This window comes from Chaetodon trifascialis, chromosome 2, assembly GCF_039877785.1.
Source record: "Chaetodon trifascialis isolate fChaTrf1 chromosome 2, fChaTrf1.hap1, whole genome shotgun sequence".
Classification (NCBI taxonomy): domain Eukaryota; kingdom Metazoa; phylum Chordata; class Actinopteri; order Chaetodontiformes; family Chaetodontidae; genus Chaetodon; species Chaetodon trifascialis.
The window spans coordinates 3897977-3921937 of NC_092057.1; the positions used below are offsets into that span (position 1 = coordinate 3897977).

Genomic DNA, 23961 nt, shown 5'->3' on the forward strand with positions numbered 1-23961 from the left:
AGAGAAATGTGCTCATCATCTCATGTTTAAATGTCAGCTTATGAACACTCAGTTCGACCGGTTATTGGCTTCTTATCATACGAAACCAAGAAAGCCAGCAAATTTACCCATTTTAGGAGCTAAAGCTGGTGGATTTTTAGGCATTTTTGCATAAAAAGATGTAAAAACGGAGAATCTATTAACTGCAGTGAAGCAGAAATTAGATGTCTGACTTTGGGAAAACTGCAGCAGGTGAAACATCGAGGAAAAAGAACAAAACATCAATCGTGGAGTTTGGAAATGAGCGCACGCGGACAGCAGAGGTATTTTTTAGGAATAATTTATTGCCAGTAGGAAAGCGTGAGCTTGTGGCAGTATTCAATAAAAACCTTAACAAGACCATAGCATTGCTCACACACACACAGACACCTGAAAAAGTCACGTGTCCATGGATAAGTCTGCACTATAAATATATTGGGTCCCGTTTTCTTGGTGGAAAAATAAAGAGGTTCCAAAGTCAAAATTTACAAACAAACAAATAAAAAAAACAACAACACAAGAATATGCAGTCGTTCACTGAAGACCCTTTTTGAAATGAGCAGGAGACGATAAACGTTACGAGTACACTGTGTTCGGAAAGCCACGCTCTTTTCTTCTTCTCTCTTTTTTTGTGAATGTAAGCACAGTAAGGCTGATAATGTCACACCATTTAACTCTTTTTTTTTGTTGAAAATAAAAGCATAGAATATCTACAAAACCTAGTAAACTTTGAAATCAAAACTGTACATTTAAATTTACATTGAAAATGAGGACTTGTATAAAAACATTTTGCTTGGTTTTATTTATAGAAACGAAGATTTTATGGTGAGATTTCTTTTTTTTTTTCATGATGCTTTTATTGTTGTACATTGAAATGTTGATCCTCCAGACGATCCACTTCCTGTGTATGATGACAGTCACTTAAAGCAATGACGCTGCCAACTCAAAGGGGGCGGGACCTGGACGCTACAGAGTCTCTTCGAGCTTCGTGGGATCCTCTCAGCCGATTGGCCTTCGCGACCGGCCGCAACAACCCCGCTGTTTTGACTCAATTCATCGTGTGTGTGAATGTACGTGTGTGTGTGTGTGTGTTTTCCATGTACACATACTGTGGGTGGTGCTGGATAACATAAGGTGTAGCTGTGGGTTCAGGCACTTGTTTGGATCCAGTGTCAGACTTCAGTGTGCTGTTGGGAGTCCAGCCCCGGGATGACCAGACGCTCAAAGTGGCCCTCGTCGCCGCTCTCGTAGTCGCTTATCATCACCTCGGACTCCTCGCAGCACGCCGACATGTCCGAGCAAGAGGCTGTGGACGTGTACAGAGACATGGACATGTTGTCCAGGGCTGAGGAGTCAAAGTCCCGACTACAACCTAAAGGGTAGCCCCCTCTGTAGCCGCTGGTGCCCAGGGTGGAAGCTGGGGTGGTGGTGGCTGAGGTGGAAGTGGCGCCTTGGCCCTCGCCGTCGCCCGTGTCGCTTGCGTAGGAGTGCTGTGGCAGGTACTGGTTAAGGCTGTAGAGCTGGGGCAGGGCCGGCCGCTGGCGGACCCCGGGCGAGCCGCAGGGACCGGTCGCAGCCGGGTCCAAGTCTCTGCCCGGGGGCCGCAGCGTGTCGCAGCGGTCGCCGTACTCTGGCAAAGGCGGCGGCGGCAGGTCGTCGTTCACAGGGAAGTCCTCCGGCGGCGGAGGGAAGTCGCTCTCGATGTCGAAGCCGCCGGGATAGTAGTCGGTGTCGATGGCACTCGGGTCACTGTACAGAGGGGCGGGCGACTCCACAACCTCATACTGTGGACACTCCTGGATTCCAGGAAGTTGAACACTTGGCATCCAATCAGATGTGTCCCAGTGATATCCTGTTCGACCAGGAAAAGAACAATCATGAGGATTCTGCGACAAAGCTCATCACACACAATCCAGAACATTCACCAAAGGCCATCGTGTTAACATTAACACACCATGCAACAGAACGCCACACGGCACACCAACACAATGAGCTGTTTGTGAGAACTTTAACACACTGCACACACACACAGACTGAGAGACACAAAAATACAACACCTGCTTCTGCCTCCCTGTCTTATTTGTTCAGTGATGTCTGGCAAAAAATATGTGAAAACAAAAAGCATTTTTTGGGAAAATTCCTCTTTTTCCTGGTTTCTGCTGCATCATCTTGGACTCTCTTCCCTGCAGCGTCATTTCGTTTCATGTAGCACTGCGATGACGTTGTTTCACATCACAAACTTTTGTTCTGCACTTCTCTGTTATTTATGTGAGCATCTGCTCACATCAATTAAAGCTGTTTATACATAAATTTATCCAATCAAATGTGATTTGGGGCGACAGGTGACCCCGCCCGACATATGAAACCTCTCTTAACCTCCTGGGTGGGAGTCGCTAGCTGAATACTTCACAGTCCTCTACAGATCTGTGTCTTTCTACAGCTTCATATCACGCTGCCGTACCATAATCCAATCAGACCTCTAGGGTTTGATTTAAACACCTTTAGTAATTATACCTCGCCTGAATATTCTGTTTCATGTGGAAATTCTCCAAATTCCAGAAGATAAAGAAGCTCTAAGGTCTGTTTCACTGTGACATGACGGCTCCTCCACACTGAACCACGTTAACATGCAGCACATTTCAGGGTTTCGAGTGATCTGGAAACGGCTGCTGTAAATCCTGAGACAAACTCTTAACACGGACACACAGACACAAACTTCCATCCAGTTAAACTTCCAGTTAGTTACTGAGTTAAATTTGATTATATAACGGTCGGACTAACATTTTCTTTAATGATGTCACAGCATCAAAGTCATGCATGGGGATGTTTTGGGGATTATAAATAATCTTGCAGAGGGCGACGGTGTCGCAGCAGCTCGGCCTTGCAGAGGAGATTCAACCCTCTGCTCATTAAACTCTGGGGTTAGTGCTGAAGAGTTAGAGGGTGGGATCGGGGGAACACCGGTGAACATCAGCCACACAAAGATGTAAAAAGTCACCTCTTGGGTTCTTGAGATCATGAGCCAAAAAAGACTCTTTACGTGAGGCGAGAAGGAGGAGAAAGAGAGAAAGTCACGTTAAAACCTGAGAGGAAAAGAACAATCGACCAACCAATGAAATGAGGACAATGAACCACCGGAATGATGATGAGGAGAGCCACAGGTTAATTAATGAACTGAACAGCTTCGCCATTTGCTTAAACAGACTTCTTGAGGTGTACAATCAAAGGTTGGCAAAGACAAATACTGGGACTTGAAGGCAACACTTGTGTGCCTGTTTAGTATTCGCATATGTGTTTAACTAGCAGCTGACTCCAGAAAGAAGCACATGAGGTTCGTCAGTGTAAGAAAATGGCAGCTGTGTAACCTACACGTCACATCCCAACACCAAGGACTGAATGACTGGCAGATGGAAGCAATAAAAGAGTACCTTCTCCTTCCACCGTGTCAACAACACAGTTGACAGGGTGGATTACTGTCACTGTGGAGGCTTGTGAGAGGTAGGGGAGAGCAGAGTGGGTGGAAGAGATCTGGCATTAGTATAAATGCTTTGATAATTTGAAAAGAAAGAAAAAGAATCACATGTGGAGCTCATGGTGGTGGGAGCGATTCCAACACAGCGACACTTCCCACAAACGTCACTTTTATTTTGACACCAAATGTCGGGGAAGGAGAGGGGTTTCATGGTTGGCACAAGACAATGGTGGAAGGCAACTCGGTGGTGGTGGTGGGGGGGGGTCTGGTTTTGTTTGTGCAAGATAACACACAACAACAACATACTGAGATGCTACGGGGTGCCACTGACAGTACAGATGGAAGAATCAGAGAAATCCCCCGGAGATATAAACACACTTCTAACCTCAACACAGAGAAAAGCCTGTGTGTGCGCGCGTGTGTGTGTGTGTGTGTGCGCGCTCAGACAACAAACATGAGGAAACAGAAAAGGCCTGTTTAGGCAGCGTTCAGTTTGTGATTCAATGTCAGATTCATTCAAATTCTGGAGGTAAGAGATGAAGGTTTTGATGACTTATGAGCAGCTCGACACCCGGGTGATGATGCGGGGAATGAGTGTGAGGCCAGGAGGAAATGGCAGAAGGTAAAATGCGAGTGTGTACCCTGGTGATGCGTTCCTTGATGTTTGCTTTAAACATCCGTTTGCAGCTACGTTTTGAAAAAAAAAAGACAAAACAAAAAATGACAAACGATAAGAAGAAAAGAAGAAAAAGCATGCAGTAAATGAGCAAACGAAAAGTCAACGACCTCGTGAGTGAGTTTCAAACAGAACTGCTCTCTGAGTAAGTCATCAAACTCCCTTTGAACGCAGGTAAACTGAACAGAAACAGAGTCAGAAAGCTTTTCTTATCTAGATCTAATCCCGGGAGAATTAAACAGCACACGCTGTGATTGCTTCCGTCTGTACCGGCAGTGGTTGAGGACTTACAGGCTGGACCCCTTATTTAAAACCTTGTTCTGGATCTGTGGACTGATTTGATCCATATGGGAGCTGAAGCCCCGCAGCAAAAAGAAAGAGAGAAGAACACGTGACCCCAGAGCCGCCATTCGGGCCAGCATGCACAGAAACAGTGTTAGCATCAAAACCAGCAAGGCTCTACAAGACAAACCCTGCAGGCTGATCGTCGCAAGTGCAAAACGACGTCTTATACAAGTTAGAAAATATTTTTCAAACTGTGCTGTCTTCACATGCTGGATGGCGGCATACCGTTATCATCGCAGGACTCTGACTGGAAGGAGCTGAGGGACTGGACCTCCGACATGCTGCCCCTGGTGTTGTAGGGGTGACAGGCGCTGTCCTCCACAGGCTTCTTGGTCAGGCACGGGTCCAGGTCCACCACTTTAGCTGGAAGAGGACGCACAGTCTGATTCTAGTGCTTGCGTACAGCATGTGGACGAGGTCTAACAACGCCCCTGGAAACCCCTCCAACACCAATCAATGTCAAACATGCAGATTTTTCTGGTGTCAAAATGTCAGAATGTGGCAAATAATCAATATCAAATATCACATCTATGTTCGTTGAGCTGTGCTCCACTGATGTGTATGAGGCAAAGCTCTTCATGTAAGTAAAACCGCCACAATTTACTCTGAATTAAGTTTGGAATTAACTTCATTTTAAAGGTCCATTATTTCCTAACAACTTCCTGGCACGTTTCCTGGAGAGAGCTCGATAATTTGGTACAAATTATAGAGAAAATTAGTAATTTTAAATAGAATTTAGTCGGTTATGTTGAGGAAAAAAAAGTGCTCCATTTAGACTCCGAGACTATTAGTTCATTATTTATTTATTTCTGGAAACTTTATCATTCATATATGCTGAATTGTGCGCTTGCCCACTGAAACATTTACAGGTTGAATTAGCAGATAATTGGAATTATTTTACTGGAAGTGCACCAATTAAACATGGCCTCTATTTTCCCTGTAATTACAACCAAATTACATCCATTCCAGGAAACCTCCAAGGAAATTATGGACCTGTAAAATTGTGTTACCCCGAATTTCACTAATATCGTCCTGATTGGATTCCAAGCCGATGATCATTTTGATTTATCCCTGCTCGTGCATATGTTCAGGTCCAGCAGAGGAGGGACTGCTGGGCCACCCGCACTAAGACTGTGTGCACCAGCGCTAAAAAGAACATGCTGTGTGTTTAATGCCTTCAGTGCAATAAATGTCAGCTGCAGCTCACCGCGGAGCAAACGTACCGTCATAATCATAGTCCCAGTTCGGCTTCTGGATGGAGTCGCTGTCTGAGACTGAGTTGGAGGGAGGTGGAGGGGGGAGGTTGGGCGCCACGCTGCACACGGCCACGGTCTTGCGGTGCCCGTGCACAGAGTCCGGGTTGAAGGTGCTGAACTCCGGATGCTCTGGGATGGCCGAGCCCTCGAACGAGTTCCTGTCCAGGTTGTTTCTCGAGTCGCTTGGAATGCTGGGAGTGTAGGAGATGGGCCTCACCGGGACCTGCGGCGGGATGTCGGAGTAGATGTTCTTGTTGAGCTTGGCGTCAAAGTAAGGTCTCTGCAGGAAGGAGTGGGGCACGTTTGAGCCCCCGTGTTGTTTGTCGTCGTCGGCCTTTGACTTCCTGCGACAGGCTTTCTTGCGGATGATGATGAAAAGGAGGACCAGGATGAAGATGCTGGACACGAAGACCACGATGCCAATCACCTCCTCCAGGCCGATGTTCCAGGAGCTGGAAATTAATTCGTTGCGCACCTCGGCGCGCAGTTCACACACCTGCCCGCTGAAACCCTGCGAGCAGTTGCACTTGTAGGAGCCGTAGGTGTTCTGGCACTGGCCTCCGTTGGTGCAGGGGTTCTTCATGCACTCATCCACGTCACTCAGGCACCTGGACACACACATTCGGACACAGTGAGGTGTGTTTGAAGGTGAAAAGCTGTGTGTTACAAACTGCTGATGCACAAGATCACTTCTCCAGTTGGAGATACTAAATGATTTAGTAAAAAAGTTAAAAAAATAACATACCTGTCTCCCTGGAAGCCTGATTCACACTCGCATACTGGACCATCCAGACTGTCAATACACTTCCCGCTGTTTTTACAGGGGTTGTCTCTGCAGTACGGCCCCAGCTGACACCTGAAAGCAAACAAGTTTGCTTAAGCAGACCAAAAAATGGAAGAAACATGTCTTTGCAGTGTGAAAGATTTGTGTTCAAAAAGTATGTTTTATGTTGCTGCAGGATATTCTACGGTGTAGAAGTAACGGATCAGACATAATTCATGAATGCAGATTCAAACTAAAACTACAAATGTCATTTCTCAACATTAAATGCTAGTAGCAGGTTTAGATTTCAATGAGTAAAATGATGATATAAAGCAAATGCATGATAAAGGCATGCATGTGGACAGCATTTTCTATTTCTAATCCACTCCAAGAAGAGGAAGTTGTAATACCTCTGTCCTGAGTACTGCCCTCTGCACTGGCAGTAGAAGTCGTCTGCGCGAGGTACACAGGTGCCCCCGTACAGGCAGGGGTTGGAGGCACAAGGGCTGATGCCAATCTCACAGTGGGTGCCCACGAAAGAGGCAGGACACTTACAGAAGTAGCCTATGGAATTAATGAAGACAAGGACACTGAGCAAGTGGACGTTTTTAAAGCACTGTTCAATTCTGAAGTCAAAGCCCGTGTGGAGGCGATCGCTGGGGTGTGTGTGAAAAACTCAGTCACACATTAAGGCCGTGTGGAAAAATAATTTCAGGGATTTTAATGGTTCATTTTGTAAATTCAGCATAATTTACATGAATTCTAACAGTACAATGACGGAGCCACGATATGCCCACCACACTGTCTCTTCTTGTTTTAAATCGAGCTGATGTCACTGAAAGTCAACACGTCCTGCAGGTGTTTCACATAGAAACCTTGCAGGGATGTGGAGGGGTTATACCCCTGAACCTCGGGAGGGTTTTTAATGAACAGGTGCAAAGGTGTTGAGTCTGCATTGACAGCAAACAGCATTAAAAGCAAATTAACAGCACAGGGACACACCTCTTACTAAACTATGATAAAAGATGGCCTCCAATAAAAGACCAGTTCACCTCTTCAGTCACTACACCTGGTTGTGAGAAGCAGGAAGGAAGCTATGCTTGATTTGTTGTTAAGGATTGACCAGGTCAGCAATTTAGGGCACAGGTAATCTGCCCCAGATCTAAGAAAACGTACAGGCACCAGAGTAAGAGAGCATACAAAAAAACACCAGCTTCAAATGTAACTGAAGCTGCTCTGAGTGAGTGCAATGAGCTGAGGCGGACGGTAAGTACCTCCATTAGGCAGCGAGGTGCAGCTCCCTCCGTTGGTGCAGGGGTTGCTGGAGCAACTCTCAGCAGGTGCGAGCGCGCAGCCCGGAGCCACGTCCACGATGTCCTCCAGCACAGCGTGGGCCCGGTGAGCTTTGGTGTTGAGAGGCAGCTCCTGGCCGTTCAGGGTGATGGCCTCCATGCAGCCGCGGAGCCCGTTGGTGACGGGCAGGCTGCGTCCGAGGCGAGCCGAGGCGTGCTGCCGTACGTGACCACCAAAGTAAATGCTGTTGTCAAGGTTGAGGGTTCGCAGGGTGCCCGGTGCTGTGCCTGAGGCGGCGTGCACCCGGTCCAGCACGAGCTTTGCGTAATTACCGTCCACCTCCAGCGAGACAGTGTGCCACTCCCCGTCGTTAACCTGCGCGCTGTGGACTGACACGAGGCCGGGGCCGCTGCCACAGTCGAACTTGTACTGCAGGCGCCCGTTCACGATCTATTTTAGAGTCAGAAAACACGGAGTTAGAACAGCATCTATCAGACTTAGGGAGGTTATCCGTCTCATCGCTTCGACTCTTTATTTCCCTTTTCGATTAACGTGCCGCAAGATGGAAACTTAATCGGAATCAAATCATCAAGTCACTGCTATAAATCAATGTCTGACAGTGTCATGAATCACTTGCTATCAAAATACAGGTCGCATCAATTTATCGCCATGCCATGAATTTATCTCAATAAAGAGCAAACTAATTTCTACCGACAGCATCACGGCTTAAGCCGAACATGCAACAGTTTGGGGATATTAAGAGCCTTACATGGCAGTGTGATACACAGTAACTGCCTTTTAGCCGGCCAGGTTTCAGTCTAAAGTCTGGCGTGTAGACTGCTCTACCAGACAGACTCGAGAAGGAATGTGTGGAAAACTGCTTTCTGTTTCCCTCCCAGTATTAAAATAGCTCTTGTGTGTGATTTTTTCAGGCCACCACCACATTCCCATAGTCCCTCATGTGAAACAGGTTTTAAAAATGGCTTTTTGAACCCTTCAGCGTAGCTGGTTAGTACACATGCCCGGACGGTCTCCTGGGAGGGCGGGTCAGTTATGTGTTTATTAAGCCTGACTGATATGGAAATGTTGGGCGGTAATACGGAGACAAGCTAAGAAATGCACAGCGACAGTCAGTCTAGACTTAATTATGATAAACGAGGTTATCATTTCAGTTTTTCTAGAGGCTGAAAGAATAAACGTGTTGTTACAGCTGAGTAACAAGGGCAGACAAGCAGGTTTAGGCAAACACACCTCGAGGATGCTGTAGTCGGTTCCTTTGGCGTACATGACAGTGGCATGGCTGGAGAAGGTCCTGAGCCTCAGAGACAGTTTCATCAACTCCAAGTTCTCATTCTCCATCAGGTGGTATTTCACGTAGCCGCTGCCGCTGAACGTCAGAGAGTGGCCGTCTGACACGAAGCAACAGACATGTATTAAGAAGAGCTGGGACTAAATCTTTAGCTTCATATTATTTTCCTCAACATCGCAACCCCTGTTTTTATGCTTCACACAGCGTCCCAACTCTTCTGGAATCAGAGTTGTACAAGTGGAAGAAGTTGGGTGAAGGGCAAAGATATCATAGAACACAGGTTAAAAGGTGGGTGGTCTTACCGGAGCATTTGCCCTTTTTGCCCTCTGGACACACACAACTGTACACCGTATCTCTGGGGTCTGCCACACACTCCATGCCCTCAGGACAGGGGCTGTTCTCGCACAGGTTGTTCAGCACGGGACATCTGCCGCCTAAATGCCGACACACGTCCACTCAGCACCACAGTTTCTAACAGTAAATGTGTAAATGTGCGTGCGTATATGAGGTGTAATGGTGTACCTTCACACTGGCAGGTTGCAGTCCTCAGGTGCCGTGGGGTGACGAAGCTGAGGCGAGCCGTGCTGTGAGTGGACATGGCCGTCTTATCCAGGGAGATGACCTCATCGCAGAAGAGCAGCGGGCAGTCCAGACCCGCGCACAGCTTCTGCACCACCCGCACGATCCGGACCCCCGTCATCTCCTCGATCACCGCGGCAGAGGAGTTCAGCTTACGGAAGACCACCTGAGGACGATTGAAGCGTGAACACGAAAGACTTGATGAAGACGATCAGAGCTGAAACTAGTCCAGAAACTCAGTCAGCAGTCATTCTGATAAGTGATTAAAGGTTGAGCTCACGATTGGAGCTAAAACAATATCTAAAAAGTTAATAAAATGTGTGCAAGTGATGAACAATGTGCCGGATTTTTGGGTTATTTCTCAAGAAAAATCTCACACGCTTGCTGCCAGGATTGTTTTTCTTCGACGACAGTAAACAGAAAACCTTTTTGGACTGATGGGCTGTAGCAAACTGGAATGGGGGTTTTTCACAATATTTAATTAAAGCATTAATCTAACAGGTAATCTGCAGATTAATCAATAATAAAATTCATTTCCAGTTACCTTCAGCTTCTGACATGAAGCTTAGAGGAAGTTATTTACTTTCTCTCCCTTTTCCCGTTTCCATTCAATCAGCTGACTGAGGGCCTTCACTCTTTCAGTTAAACCAATCAGATTCTGCCACAACTTCTATCAGCCAATCAAATCATTACTGTCAAACCTTAAAAATGTTCCTCTTGCCGCTGCAGTCATTTCAGTATCAGATCGGGGCGATTAATCAAATTCTGTTTTCAGTGATGATTTTGGCTTCCACGGTTATAAAAACAAGATACTCAAGATAAAACCGTTATTACACCACATTCTGTTTAGCACTGACGCTCTTGCTTTGTCTGGTGTTATAAAAGCAGTGCACCCCTTTCCTTTGCTGCGGTGCACCCCTTCCCAAAAGCCCAAACTCTCAGCCAGGCTCTGTGGCATGTTCAGTTCAGCTCGAGCCAAGATGACGGGAAGGGGGCGTTTGGTCACAAAGAAAGCCTCTGCACATGCAGCGCACGTATCGGCTCTCTACGCCGCCGACTGAGTGCGCCGAACATGCCAGAGTGGACAGAGCATCGCTGCTCGCCAAGCATGTTCGTTACTGAGAGAGTTAGAGAAAGACGAACCGAACAAAAGGCCACCGTGTTTTTAGTTTAATTATGTTTAAAGTTCAAGACAATCCAGTTCAATAGATGCATGACTGTTTTTTAAGTCAATCTGTAATCATGTTATGTGTTGGTCATTGACTACCCTGTTAATCCTTTAGTCAAAAAAATAATCAGCAGATTAATCAGTAATAAAATATTTGTGTGCTGAACATGTTTGACCGACAGAAAATCAGCCTGCAACTATTTTTACAAGTGATAAACCTCAGCTTTGCTCTTTTTAATATCATCATAAACTGAATATGTTTGGGTTTTGGACTGCTGATCGGACCAAATCATTAGTTTGAGGGCGTCACGTTGGGCTCTTGGAAATTGTGACATTTTATGGACGAAACATTTAATCAATTGATGATTAGTTGATGCCCAAAACACAGTATCATAAAATCTGTGACCTCAGCAAGAAAATAACAGCTTGGCACCATCAGATACGGATGAACATCATAAGCATAAAATGTAATGGCGGCTGCTCTTACCTCCTGAGATTGGTAGGGGCTGCCAGCTCTCTCCAGAGTCAACAGCACATCCAGATCTCCTTGCTCTGAGGGCTGCAGGCTCACTAACTGCACCTCGCTCCTCCGAACTCCAGCGATGTTTCTCAGCGCCCGCTGGAAGTTGCGCCAGTAGTCCCCGATAAACTCCTCCGGGGCGATATTTGCAAATCGCACAGCGATAGAGTTATCCAGAGCCTGACGAGCCGCTTGCTTGACATGCACGTTGACATCGGCAGCCGTGGTGAAACGCCCGTCGGTCACCGTCACGTTGAGAGGGTAGTGGCCCACGTCGAGCGGTCGTAGGGCGATAACTTTACCATCAGAGGCAGAAACCGAGAACACTTCACTGCTCTCGTCTGAGGAAGAGGAGGGGGCGAGGCTGTAGGTGAGAGTGTCGTAAACGTCTTGGTCTGTGGCGTGGATCTTGCCCAGGACACCCCCGGGGTATTCGTCACCAGCGGTGGTCACGAAGACGTCCAGCGGAAGGATGGCAGGAGGATAGACGCTCTCCTCGATGATGCGTACGCTGATGAAGGCGGTGGAGGAGAGCTGAGGTTTGCCGCTGTCTGACACCTGAAAGAGGAAAATGATGTGCAGTGTGAGGTTTCAGATGCAAGCCTTATTGTTCCAGCAGCAGAGGGCAATCAAGCTCTTCCACTGCGAGCCCTGAGCTGACGACACGCTGTAGGTAGACTGGACGTTAAAGCCAACAAATACATCCACAGATCGCGCATTTTAACATTCACGCTTTCACACAGATGGTCATCGGCTCTGCAAGAAAAAAACAGCTCTGACTCAAATCTGAGTGTGCATCTCGTGTGTAACAAGACATCACACTCAGATTTCATCTCCCATCTGCCCACTCGCTTTTTTCCTCTGTTCTTTCCTCTAAGGTGACACATGAACACCCAGCGAATCACGTGATCACGCCAACTCAAAACAAATGCCTTTGATTTGCGATTCTCCTGAGATGCACTCTGATGTTTATTCCAATTCAGCATCTTACATACTGTACAGCTGTTGACAAGATGAAAAGCTTTATGCAGAGCACATACACGCAGAGGCAAACATTGTCTAGTTGGAAGAAAAGGTATAGCAGGGAGTGAGCGTGACAGAGAAAAGGTGCAGGGAAGACAAATAGATCAGGGCGCTGTGGCTTGACGGTTCAATCAATACAACCTCTCCGCTCTGGTTTCTCCTCGGTGCCGTGACTCACCTGTGCTTGAAGTAGGTAGTGTTCTTTACTTTTCCTATTCAGCGCCCCCACGGCCACTAGAGCTCCCTGCTGATTGATGCGGAAAGCGTCGCCCTCGTCCCCGTCCACGATGGCGAAGGTGAAAGGTGGGCCGTTGTGGGAAGCGTCCCGGTCGGTTACGGTGAGTTGAAGAACACTTGTGCCTTTCGGTCGATTCTCCTGCGGCATACAAGAGGGGCATGTTTAATATTTGTGGTGAGAGGAGGTGGCTCTCCTGATGCTCTTCAGTTGTGTGTTTTTCACATGCGCGCCCACATCAGGGGGGGAAACATAACAGTGACTGAGCGGACATGTTTTCTAGCTGAAAACAGAAAAGCCAAAGCTCGTCTGTGAACAGAACATTAACATAATACAACCTTTTAAGTTGATATGACTCCTGAGGGAAATATCTCTTTAGTAGCTAAATGCGTCACCACCTAGCCGCTAACTCGTCGTTCGGTGGTGGGCAGGCAGTGCACGCTTGGTTTTTAGTGCTTCATCGCTGAATACAGTTGTCTGCCACGGCTGAAAATGACTTTGTGAGATTGGTGGGAGTGAACCTAAACAGTAAAGCTGAGGCCAGAAAACCAAAACAATGATCTGAAAGATGGGTAATAATTAATAAAGCGACACACACAGTCATTTGATCCATTGCTGAGGTGAAAATACTGATTATAGCAGCTTTAAATAAGGGCAAAGTTACAGTCAGCTTCATCTTCTTCTACTGTTATTAATCTGGTGCTGGTGGTGCGAGGTTTCTGATGACAGTTAAGTAAACATGTCAGCTTCACAGCGTTGTCTTTTGTGTTTGGTGTCCCTGAAAGAGCTTCCCGTCTGTTGACTCTTTCAAGTCCTGACTGAGAATTGACTTTTAATTCTCTTGTGTTGAAAGCTATACTCTGTAAACTCTTGGTATTTCAGCTGGTGTGGACGATATTTTTATTTTTTCTGCGCTTCGCTTTGATCACCGCTCCATGGCGAGTAAAATAAAGCCAGTCAGGATTTTATCAGAGGCAAAACAATGTTTCATCCTGAAGTGCTTGAGCTGTGTGCAGAGTGTACAGTGCCTCCTCGCTGCATTCCTTTTGCTTTCTTTTCAGGTTTTCTAAACAGACAGGAGAGCTGGAAATGAATCATCTTCCCTCTTTCCTTTTCAATCATGACTTTTCTTTTTTTTTTTTAAACTGCAATACAGATGCATCTTCTTCTGATTCTTCCCATTACTCGAGTCAACCATCCACTCTCAGCTTTGTATCTTCACATTCCCACTCTTCATCACTCCTGCCTTACACTTTTTCCCTCCCTTCCCTTATCTTCATTCTCACCCATACCACACAGCCTCTGTTACACCCCCTCACCCCTCTTCTCTCTCCCTCGTCCTCACCTCTGTTCTTGCTCCATCCTCTTACTTGCTTCTTGACATTCTAGCTGCACCGTCTCCCATTATATCTCCCTCTTAATCCCTCTCTCTGTGTCCCCCTGCATCTGCCCCTCAGTCTCATCCTCTCCTCTAATAAGCCGTTTACGCTGACCCCCTTTCTCCCCCCCGGCCCTCACCTGGATGATGAGGCTGTAGTTGGCCTGGGAGAAAAGCGGCGGGTTGTCGTTGACGTCCGAGATGTCGATGTTGATCATGGTGCTGCTGGAGAGAGGGGGCACGCCGTTGTCTGAGGCGACCACCGTCAGAGTGTACCCTGACGTCTGAGAAAGAGAGAGAGGGGAGAGTTACCATACATAAGCAAAGCTGCTTTTGTAAGCACTAATGCAGCGGAGATCAGTAAACAAGCTTCCCGATTAGGCCTGACATGACTCTGATTGGATTCTGCATAGAGTGCAATTAGCTCCTCAGTGGATTAAACTCCATGTGTACAGTCAGCATTGCGTCTGCTGCTTCTCTTACTCGCTCTCTGTCCAGCTGGCGAGCAACTTTGAGCTCTCCTCTGACCGGATCGATGGTGAAGGGGCTGCCTTGGTTACCGTCCACGATGGAGTAGCGCACGCGGTCGTAAGAGGGCCCGTCCAAATCCTCGGCAATCACCTTTAAATCAATCGAAACGACAATCAATCAATAATCCCTGAAGATGCTTCTCACTAGTTGGCGGGTGGGTGAAAATAAATCATAGAAATCAATGCACCAGTGAGGATTCAGCAGCATTTGCATTCATATCTGATGACTGTCGGTGGATTGTTGACACAGTCCTGATGAAGCAAATGAACTCTTGTTGAACTCTTACTAAATAATATCCAAGGATGTTATTTTCTAGCAATTATTTTGGATTTTTGTTTTAGTTTATTGTTGGAGAGAAATACTTGAAATGAAGTCTGCAAGACTGAAACGTTTGTCAATTAATCAATTAGTCGATCAGCGATTCTGATCATGGATAAATCATTTGAGTTATTTCTCAAGCAAAACATTTTCTTGTTCTCGTCTCTGATGCTCCTCCTCTCCTGATATTTTCACTTTTAACTCAATTGATGGAAGAGCCTTGGTTGAGTTTGATTTTGTTTCTGTTGAGCGTGTTTTACGAAGATAAAATGACTGATTCTGTAAATGCAGTCTGGTGGCTCTGGAGAGAGACATATAATGGCTCTTTCTGGCTAAACAAAAAGGATCTTACTCCTTCACAAAAAGGTCTCTCTCTGCAGGAATCCTTTCCATAATGTCAGACACTTAGAACAACAATCTGAGCCTGTCAGTGGCCAAAACAAGAAGCACACTGACGACGCTCAAATGCCCGGAGGGATTACATTACAGCCGGTTTTGTAGCTGCCGGCTGCAGCGCTCTCTCATTCGATACTGGGACAATTTCAGAAACCATTGTCTCTATTAGTCACTTTGATGCAAAAACATGGGGAAATAAGGTCCATACACATGGGTAATATTTTACTGGAATTTCTCTCATTTGTCTGGGACACTGACACGTGGACATTTTTTCAGATGGAAACCCTGATTTGAAGATGCCACTGCAGTGACTGAAACTGGAATTGACCGTTGCTGCTATTTTCTGACATTTTGCAGACAAAACGATTTGTGAAGAAAACAATGATCGTCAGTTGAAGACCTGCTATCGCAACATCATACAGAAGCATACGACCTTTTCTTTGTCCTGCGCGCCCTCCTTAAACATTTATATTTGGGCACATTAGACACACAGATAAATGCACATAAGCACAGGTATTTACGAGGGGAGGGGCGAGAGGTGGGCAGACAGAACTAGAGTGAAAATGCAACATGCAAAAGGTAGAAAATCCCTTATCTTGGATAGAGGCTTAATGAGTCAAATGCCTTTCAATTAAAGTGCTTGAGCATGTGTCAGATAATGCACGAGAACAGGAGTGCAGAGAGCACGAAGAGCACTGGTCCTAATTTAGCTGTTCCACCAGACGGTGATTTGCCATAGGTGCAGATATGTGATAGTGTACGCAGAGAGTAATGGGCAGAGAGGATAAAGGCTGCGAGGGAGTAAATGAACAACTGACTGAAAATGTAAATGAAAGAGAAAGAGATGGAAATGTCTTTCGCCCCACATGCAGCTATATGGTAAGTATGTGTGCTTGCCTTCCTAACAAGCTCCTATTGTACGTAAAAATGTCCCAAAAGATCGTATGTATATCCTTACCGCCATCACAGTCTTCCCCAGCTCGGTGTCCTCGCTGATGACGGCCGTGTAGACGTCCTGGCTGAAGGAAGGTCTGTTGTCATTGATATCAGTCAGGTTGATGTTCACGGTGGCCATGTCGCTGAGCGGCGGGGAGCCACCGTCTGTAGCCTCGATGGTGATGTAGTATTCATGGGAGACCTCGTAGTCCAATGGCTCAATCACAAAGACGTCACCTGAGGACGGAGACACATCAAAAAGAAGAGTCAGGGAGGCAGGAGGAGCCGGTGCCATGTTACAACAGCTCACACTTCAAAACAACGATCTAAACATGAAAAAACCCACAAACCGCAGTGCTTCGTTATTTCTTTTGCAGTGCTGTAAGTCATTCCTTTTCTGCTTCTGTTAAAACTTTTGTCAACTGGCTGAAATTCACCACAAACCAGAAGTCGACCGGCCATCCGTCATTGACTCTCATCTGGAATTCAAAACTTTTATGCTCGGCTCAGCTGCTTCAACTTGGATTACTGCTTGCAGCTAGACAACAGAACAGTGTCCTATTTGTTTTTTCGGTGTCGTGTTGCAGCCAGCCAATCACACTGCAGCCTGAGACAAACTAGTGTGCTGTTTCTGAAATTCAAGGGAAATTCAGTGACGGTTGAATGTTGTTTGCGTTGAGTTTTATTTGCAGATGATGTCATTTGTAAAAACACATAGGCCTGGGGTTGCTTAGTGATGCTGCCGTCGTTCGTTCCCATGGCACAGCAGCATGATGCCACGGTGATGGAGACATGAACACAGACTGTGTGGGCTCTTGGCGTTTAAAGGTGTGCTGTGAAGTGTTTTTTGTAAACATAATCATCTCTATTGTGTGTTTCCCTGCAGTCTAACAAACTCGATAAATGTATTTCCTTGCTTATAAAACACTTCTTGTGTTTGTTGCGGCATCGCTGTGCTTCTTTGCACGCTACCCAACGTGCTTCCCCGTGTGCCTACGAGATATTAACAAAACCCATTTGCAAAAAGATTGGTCCTCAGCGTTAGTAATGGTCAAAAACAAATGGTCAAGAAGAGTACACAGAGACACACATACCAGTGCGGGGGTCCACGCTGAACATGCCGTGCTCATTCCCACTGATGATGCTGTAGGAGATCTCCCCGTTAGCCTCCATGTCCCGGCTGGCTGCCTGCACTCGGAGCAACTGCGTGCCCACCGCCACATCCTCCGACACGGTTGCCGTGTATTCGCGGTGCTCGAACACTGGCGGATTGTCGTTGATGTCCAGGACTGAGATCACCACCTGGCACAGGGAGGAGAGGCGCGGGGAGCCCTGGTCACTGGCGCGGGCCTTCAGCTCGTACGTCGACTGCACCTCGCGATCCAGGGGACGCTCCAGGCTTATGACGCCGGTGTGCTCGTCAATTGAGAAAAATCCATCAGCGGAATCGACCAACGAGTAGAGGATGTCACTGTTAAGACCTGGAAGGACAGACAAAAGACAGCTCGAGGATTTTTGTAGTTCTGACATTCATTCCTGTTTGCAGTGATGTGATACCTCTCACTTCACACTCCCCCAATCTGTCCGCTGATGTTGCTTGTCCTACATCTCAGCCTGTAAGCTGTTAAATGTTATTCTCACTAATAGGATTGACAGCCACATCAACACAAATACTGCTTTAAGTACAGGGCACGGACGAGCATATTGATTCTTATATTGACGTATTGATTCTTAAAAGATAAAATTGTCATTCTCTATTCTCGTTCTAAAACATCCATCTTTCTCACAGCCTCTGATAAACAGCACCTGTAAACGTCTAATCCATGCCATCCTCATAACTCATGTCCTCCCACGAGCAAGACGCTCCCAGCAACAAGACAGAGACAGATCACAATGATAATCATAATGCCTTTCTGCAGGTGGCCCCCATTTGGAATACGCTATTATATTCCCATTTATCAGGTAAGTGCCCCCATCCTCTGTGGATCTCATTATCGTGCTGGAGAGACTACCACAGGGAGCCCTGCTTATGGTTTCCCATCACTTTTATCTGGTCCGATCATCCTTGAGACAATTGCTTAATGCTGGTAAAGTGAATTGTACCGAATCTCGATTGGCTCCATTGCCTCACGCGCTATGTTTACGATTATATGCTCAACACATGGATGGAATGTTTAAAGCGACACTATGTAGCTATTTCACCTTAAAATAACAGCTTCGAAATCGCTCTTGTAATAACGAGAATGGTGCCTCTTTCATTTCCACAACTCAATGCAACTCAACACCTGTTCTTGCACTTTGTAATTTCGGTCGCCGTCACTACGTCACGCACCACCAACTATGTCACTAATTTTGGCGAGACTGGATCATTTATTTTATGGAAAAAACTTTCAGGTTGTCCGTCTGATGTCCTCCGGCTGATGATTTTCAGAGCTTCCTGATGGCAAATAGCTTTACTTATTCCTAAATGAACCGCTAATTGCTGCCGTTAGCTCAGCTAGCTGTGCAGCTCGCTTACGCTTCCTGGACTGCACTGCACAGGAGCTTTGGACCATCAGGAGGAGCTTTTCAGGGTAGACACCAGAGCCAGGCAGCGTCAGTGTAACCGGGCTCAGTAGCCTTTGTGACGGAGCAAGAGGCCAGACAAAAGTAAATCTGGGAATGGCTTATCTTCCTTGGAAATAAAAGGCCGCAAAACAGATGCCTAACTAGTATGTATTATTAGCCAGCTTGCTAAATTGTGTTGTGTATTGTTGCACTTGCTTGATGTTGGGCTGTGTTAGCAAAGCTGCTCACTTGCTAGTTTTTTGATCAAACACAATAACAATTAAGTGATTAATCAAGAACCCAACAGATTAACTGATGAAAATATTCCTTAGTTGCAACTGTTATATCATAGATTATAGACAATATTATACAGCACCTTTATTCATGAAAATATGTTAGCAAATGTGCTAACTACACACTGATCTTTAAAGCAACAGAGGCAGATTTCATTTTCAGGACAGCTGGTACTTTAAGACATCTTTCTCTACCGTACTAGAGGCAAGACTGTCATGAACTTGTATGAACATGGCAAAGCACCAAGGTGGACAAAGCAGAAATGATTATGTTCCTCCACACTGGAGAAACCCGAGAAATCGAATGGAGAAAACAACAACAGCCAAGAGGGCAAAGAGAGACACTCGGTCCAGGCAGAGTGATAAAGGACAAAGCAGAATCAGAGGAGGAATGTGTATTTGCACAACTTTAGTTCGCCAAAGATCAACGGCATCAGTTTGGGTCTGTTTGTCTGTCTGGTTCATAACCATTCCACACTGATAACTGCTGCCTTTCAGAGATTGTAACAGCAGGCTGAACTGAGCAGAAGCAATGTGGGTAAGTATCAAACATCTTCCAGCCAAATGGGCAGGCGGATCACAGAGTCTGTGGCACACAGCAGCCAGAGCCAAGAACGAGAGAAATGCAGTCAAATATCGATGGAGGATAAGGCAAGTCTTTTCTCTTAGGAGGAGGGTTACATTAGGCTTCACGTTTTGATGGTTGGCTGCAGAGACAGTTGAGTGAAGTGAACTAGGTCAAAGCTCCAACGCCTGCTTTTTCTTATGCACTCTACATGTTGCTTGGGAGTTGCCGGTTACGCTTCAAGCTTGCACCTAAATCAAAAAATACACGACAGATACAAGAAAGGACTTCTCTATGTGTGCGATACCCGCACACGTGAGAGAAATACTAATCAAATGCCCCTCTGCTTTCACTCACTGTAAGTCTAAATAATTACAGCCGCTGGCTGAGCTGCAGGGAGCACCTTTTTTACTCCACCTCTCCTTCAAGTACCCTTATCCTTGATATTCAAGATTTGAAGCAAATTTTGTGCCAGCAAAGCCTCAGGGGAGAAGTGTCTTAATAGCAGCTCTTTCCTTTCACCGTTTAACATTATACTCCGAGGGACCCAATTCTAGCATCCCTTTCATTCTGTCAAGCTGTCAGTCCAGCCAAAACCAGGGACTGAAAAAGGCAAATGGAGAGAGAGGGCGTTGATTCCATGACGGGAAACAGGCTAAAATGGTTCTTGGAGCTAGAATGTCATGCTCCACTGAACTAAAGGTGTAATCTGGACCGGCAGCTCCAGTGGCTTCCTGGATAAAGTTGTGAGGAGCTTAAATGACTGTTTAACTGCATGGTTTAAGTTCTCAGTCTCATCCACATGTGAGCCTCTCGGCGGACGGCAGTGCTTGCTGAGAGGTGAAGACGCGTCAGATAAAATATGTGGCCCTGTGGCTTTGCACCAGGCACGTGGAAAATTGCAATCAGCCCTTTTGAGAATTCAGTTTGAAGAGAGAGGAATTTCATTAGAGTGTAATGGAGCTTTTAATTTGAGGGGTTGATCACTCATGAAATTCCACATTTGTTATCCCTCCCTCCTGCCATTTAGCTGCGTGGAGGAAAGATAATAACTGGTGCATTGTGAGCCAGCATTCAAAATGCATGTGCAGACTATACCATGACGCTAGTAAAAACCCTCTTAAACGTATATTCTTAATTAACAAGTGATGTTTTTTATTGTGACCATAAGCAATGCCATTGTTTGGCATGAACTGCATTTTAAGCATACTAATGCACAGGCATTTGTGAGCTTTTTGCCTCACATTTAACTGTCTATTAGCTCAGCAAAAGTTCAAACATAGTTTTAATATTTCATTATTCATTCACTGCACTGATGCAATAACGTAACAGCACCTTGTACTGAAAGAACAGGAAACACTCCATCCGATGCTCACAGGGCCATATCTAGCTATGTAATGCATGCAAGTCTAAAGGTTTCATAATCTGAATGTGTCTTTAATTGAATATTACTAAACCCCTCCCCTGAACTACAACTGACCAATCATGGCTTAGTGCCTGTACCAGAATGGGGCTGGATTCTCAGGATTTGACGTTTGAAAGGTGGTGTAGTTTTGTTTGGCCTTCGGACATTTTTATCCATATTTAACACCCTTTAAACAGGGCTCTTATTTTAATCAAGCCAACTGGAGACATTAAAAAGTCTGCATTGAGACTGTGCTTTCAACCATCTCATAAAGCTAACGTTAGCTTAATTAGCTAGATGACTACAGATGATATGTTGTCATTTCAGGCAGCAAAATCGAAGGTCGCTAAGCCTACTTTTATTTACCACTGTGAACTATTTAGAGAGGTAAATCTGCCCCCATTATCGCTGTAAACTGCATAATGTGTGAGAATGGAGAGCTTGACAAGCGCAGTGACAGTAAATCAGGGGGTGGGATGAACGCTGGCTTCAAATCTGAGCCACTCCTCTGTCCACAGGTACTCCACTGTATTTAATTACATGGATAATGTTTTTCTTTTCCAAAATAACATAAAACTCAGCTGAAGCAGGAAGCTAAAACAAAAGGAGCACAGCTGTCTGATTCTTTAACCAGCTGTTTGACGATGATCGCTTTGATAACCTGAGTCTCAAGTTAAACGCGTTGTTTTTAAGCTTCAGTCACTGTAAATGGTCTGAACAGACTTTGGAACGAAGGAAAGTGAATCTATCATAACAGATGATGGATTCACTTTCCTCACTGTACACTGTGAACTCACCAGCATCAATATCGTTTGCCAGCAGCTTTGCCACGTATGTGCCCATCTCTGTGTTCTCAAAGACAGTAATGGTGTAGGGATCGGATGAGAACTGTGGCAGGTTGTCGTTGACGTCCTCCACAGTGATGTGGATGTCAGCCTCGCAGTATCGCCCTCCTCCGTCCACCGCCCGCATTTTGAACCTGTGCTCGTCTTGCTCCTCTCGGTCCAGAGGCTGTAAGGTCTTCAACTCCCCTGAAGGTGAGACAGAACAATTTTGAGCAAAATACATAAACTTGAAGACACACACTCACGCAATGTGCTATTTATAAGACAAAAAAACATTCAGTTTACAGACAGACAGGAGCTTGAGTTTATGTACATGAGGACAAACATGTACCACCTTTTGTTCTGTCTACTAACCGAATGCAAGACATCCAAACAACAAATGGCTTTCAAGAGAGAGAAGAGGGGAATAAATAAGTAACTGAAACACAACAGGAGGGAGAAAATGGCAAAGAGAGCGGCCTGATGAAGGAACCCATCAGAGTTGGCAGCTAAATGCAGCTTGGAAGTGTCCTGGGATGTGAGGCAGCCAGCATTACCACAACCTCTCTGGAAAACTCCAGAGCCTCTTGGCAGTCCTCATCTGCAATAATCCTACTTGTCTGCAGTAAAAAAAAGAAATAACACACCCTCTCCATACCAACAGCGCTGGTAACACAATACTGAGGGTTGCTAAAAGAAAGCTTGATGTCTTGTTGCCTCACTGTCTGCCTTGGTGTCAGTCCCTCAGCACATTAAGGCTGGATTGTGCCATTGCTTAGGTGTTATATACAGCAGCAGATGTGCTGTTTAGCTGTTTAAATCTACTGGCTTCGTTTGTTTTGTACTTTCACTCCTTTTACTTCTGCGTTTATTTTAAAGTCAGTTTGGCGGTGATCAACTGTCGTTTTTCTTTGTTTTTTCTTCTGTCTTTTTTCATCCTTAGCAGCCAGATGGAATGTCTGATTCAAGAGAATCTCCCAGAAGAAATTATTTGCAAGCGAGAAGTATAGCAGACAGATATTCAATGTAAGTGTGCAGCTCTGTGTTTCAGCGCTACTGCGGGTCTTTCAGTTTCGCTGCAGGGAAATGTTCTCGGCTCTTTTAAAAATGTATAAGTAAATAACAACTGGGCACAAGAAAACATGCTCGCCTCCTTCATCGCCGATAATGATTCACACACACAGAAACTACAGAAATACAAGACTGCTGTCATGCCGAGCCGCTTTTTTGATTCTGTGGCTTGAAGCAAAAGGCCAAGAGTGTTTCATGAGAGACTTGAACATGAGTGTCCCACATACTGCTGCCAAATATTCAGAATAACCTACTACAGAACTGGAACACAATGTATATATAATCAAACATATAAATATTAAGTGCATCTTTATTTTACATTGCACACATCTTCACACACATGAGCATTTGTATCCATTCCTGTTCACACGCAGATACACACCTGTATCAGAGTCAATGACGAACAATTCAGATCCAACTCCCTGCAGCTCGTAAGAGATTTGGGCGTTTGAGCGGATGTCAGCATCTGTGGCAGAGACCTGCAAGATGAGCCTGCCGGCAGGGGAGTCCTCCGGGACGTTCTCACTGTACAGGGACTGAAGTGCGGATTGAATGACAGGAAAATGGAAGAGGGAAAGAAATCAAAGTGACTACCAGGTAAAAAAAGGGCACGACAAACTGATAGTGCTGAAATTACATCAGAGTCGAGAATAAAAGGTGACTTTACCTTTTCGCATACGGGGCTGTTGTCATTGGCATCCAGCACCTTGACCTCCACGGTGGCTTTGGCAGTGAAGATGCCATCACTGGCAGTAATGTTCAGAAGATAATTGTCCTTCTCTTCACGGTCCAAAGGTTTTCTGACAGAGACCTTCCACTCATTCTGAATGTGTTCGATGGCAAATTGGCCGAGTGGGTCCCCTCCTGTTTGGTGTTACAGAGAAATATACCACTTCAGAATGATCAGAAACTCAGAAGCAGCAAGGCAGGAAGCCACTAAAAAGACACAAGGATAAGTATCTGTCCTGGTTATTAAACTACATTCAGCTAAATATCAATTACAATCCAGATTCCACAAAAGCTGGGATGCTGTGGAAAAC

The 23961-nt window shown here is 45.7% G+C and overlaps 1 protein-coding gene across 12 annotated transcripts in view; it reads right to left on the minus strand.

Annotated features, from left to right (window-relative positions):
• Positions 1-303: 303 nt before the first annotated feature.
• Positions 304-23961, minus strand: part of fat1a (FAT atypical cadherin 1a) — a 76087-nt gene continuing 52429 nt past the window's right edge. For 3 of the 12 annotated variants that reach the window (XM_070990171.1, XM_070990163.1, XM_070990188.1), the window contains 19 exons: positions 23589-23785; positions 23304-23457; positions 21824-22057; positions 17311-17697; positions 16239-16453; positions 14519-14656; positions 14176-14319; positions 12601-12798; positions 11367-11957; positions 9655-9877; positions 9435-9566; positions 9075-9232; positions 7805-8273; positions 6941-7094; positions 6513-6623; positions 5735-6375; positions 4737-4874; positions 3017-3052; positions 304-1870 (listed from right to left, as the gene is read on the minus strand). In XM_070990171.1, coding sequence (XP_070846272.1) covers positions 1191-1870; positions 3017-3052; positions 4737-4874; positions 5735-6375; positions 6513-6623; positions 6941-7094; positions 7805-8273; positions 9075-9232; positions 9435-9566; positions 9655-9877; positions 11367-11957; positions 12601-12798; positions 14176-14319; positions 14519-14656; positions 16239-16453; positions 17311-17697; positions 21824-22057; positions 23304-23457; positions 23589-23785 — 5000 coding nt within the window. In that variant the 3' untranslated portion in view covers positions 304-1190. Of the gene's footprint in view, positions 1871-3016; positions 4521-4736; positions 4875-5734; positions 6376-6512; positions 6624-6940; positions 7095-7804; positions 8274-9074; positions 9233-9434; positions 9567-9654; positions 9878-11366; positions 11958-12600; positions 12799-14175; positions 14320-14518; positions 14657-16238; positions 16454-17310; positions 17698-21823; positions 22058-23303; positions 23458-23588; positions 23786-23961 lie in introns of those variants that run through there. The other 9 variants (XM_070990180.1, XM_070990198.1, XR_011603460.1 and 6 more) reach the window with 8 other exon arrangements.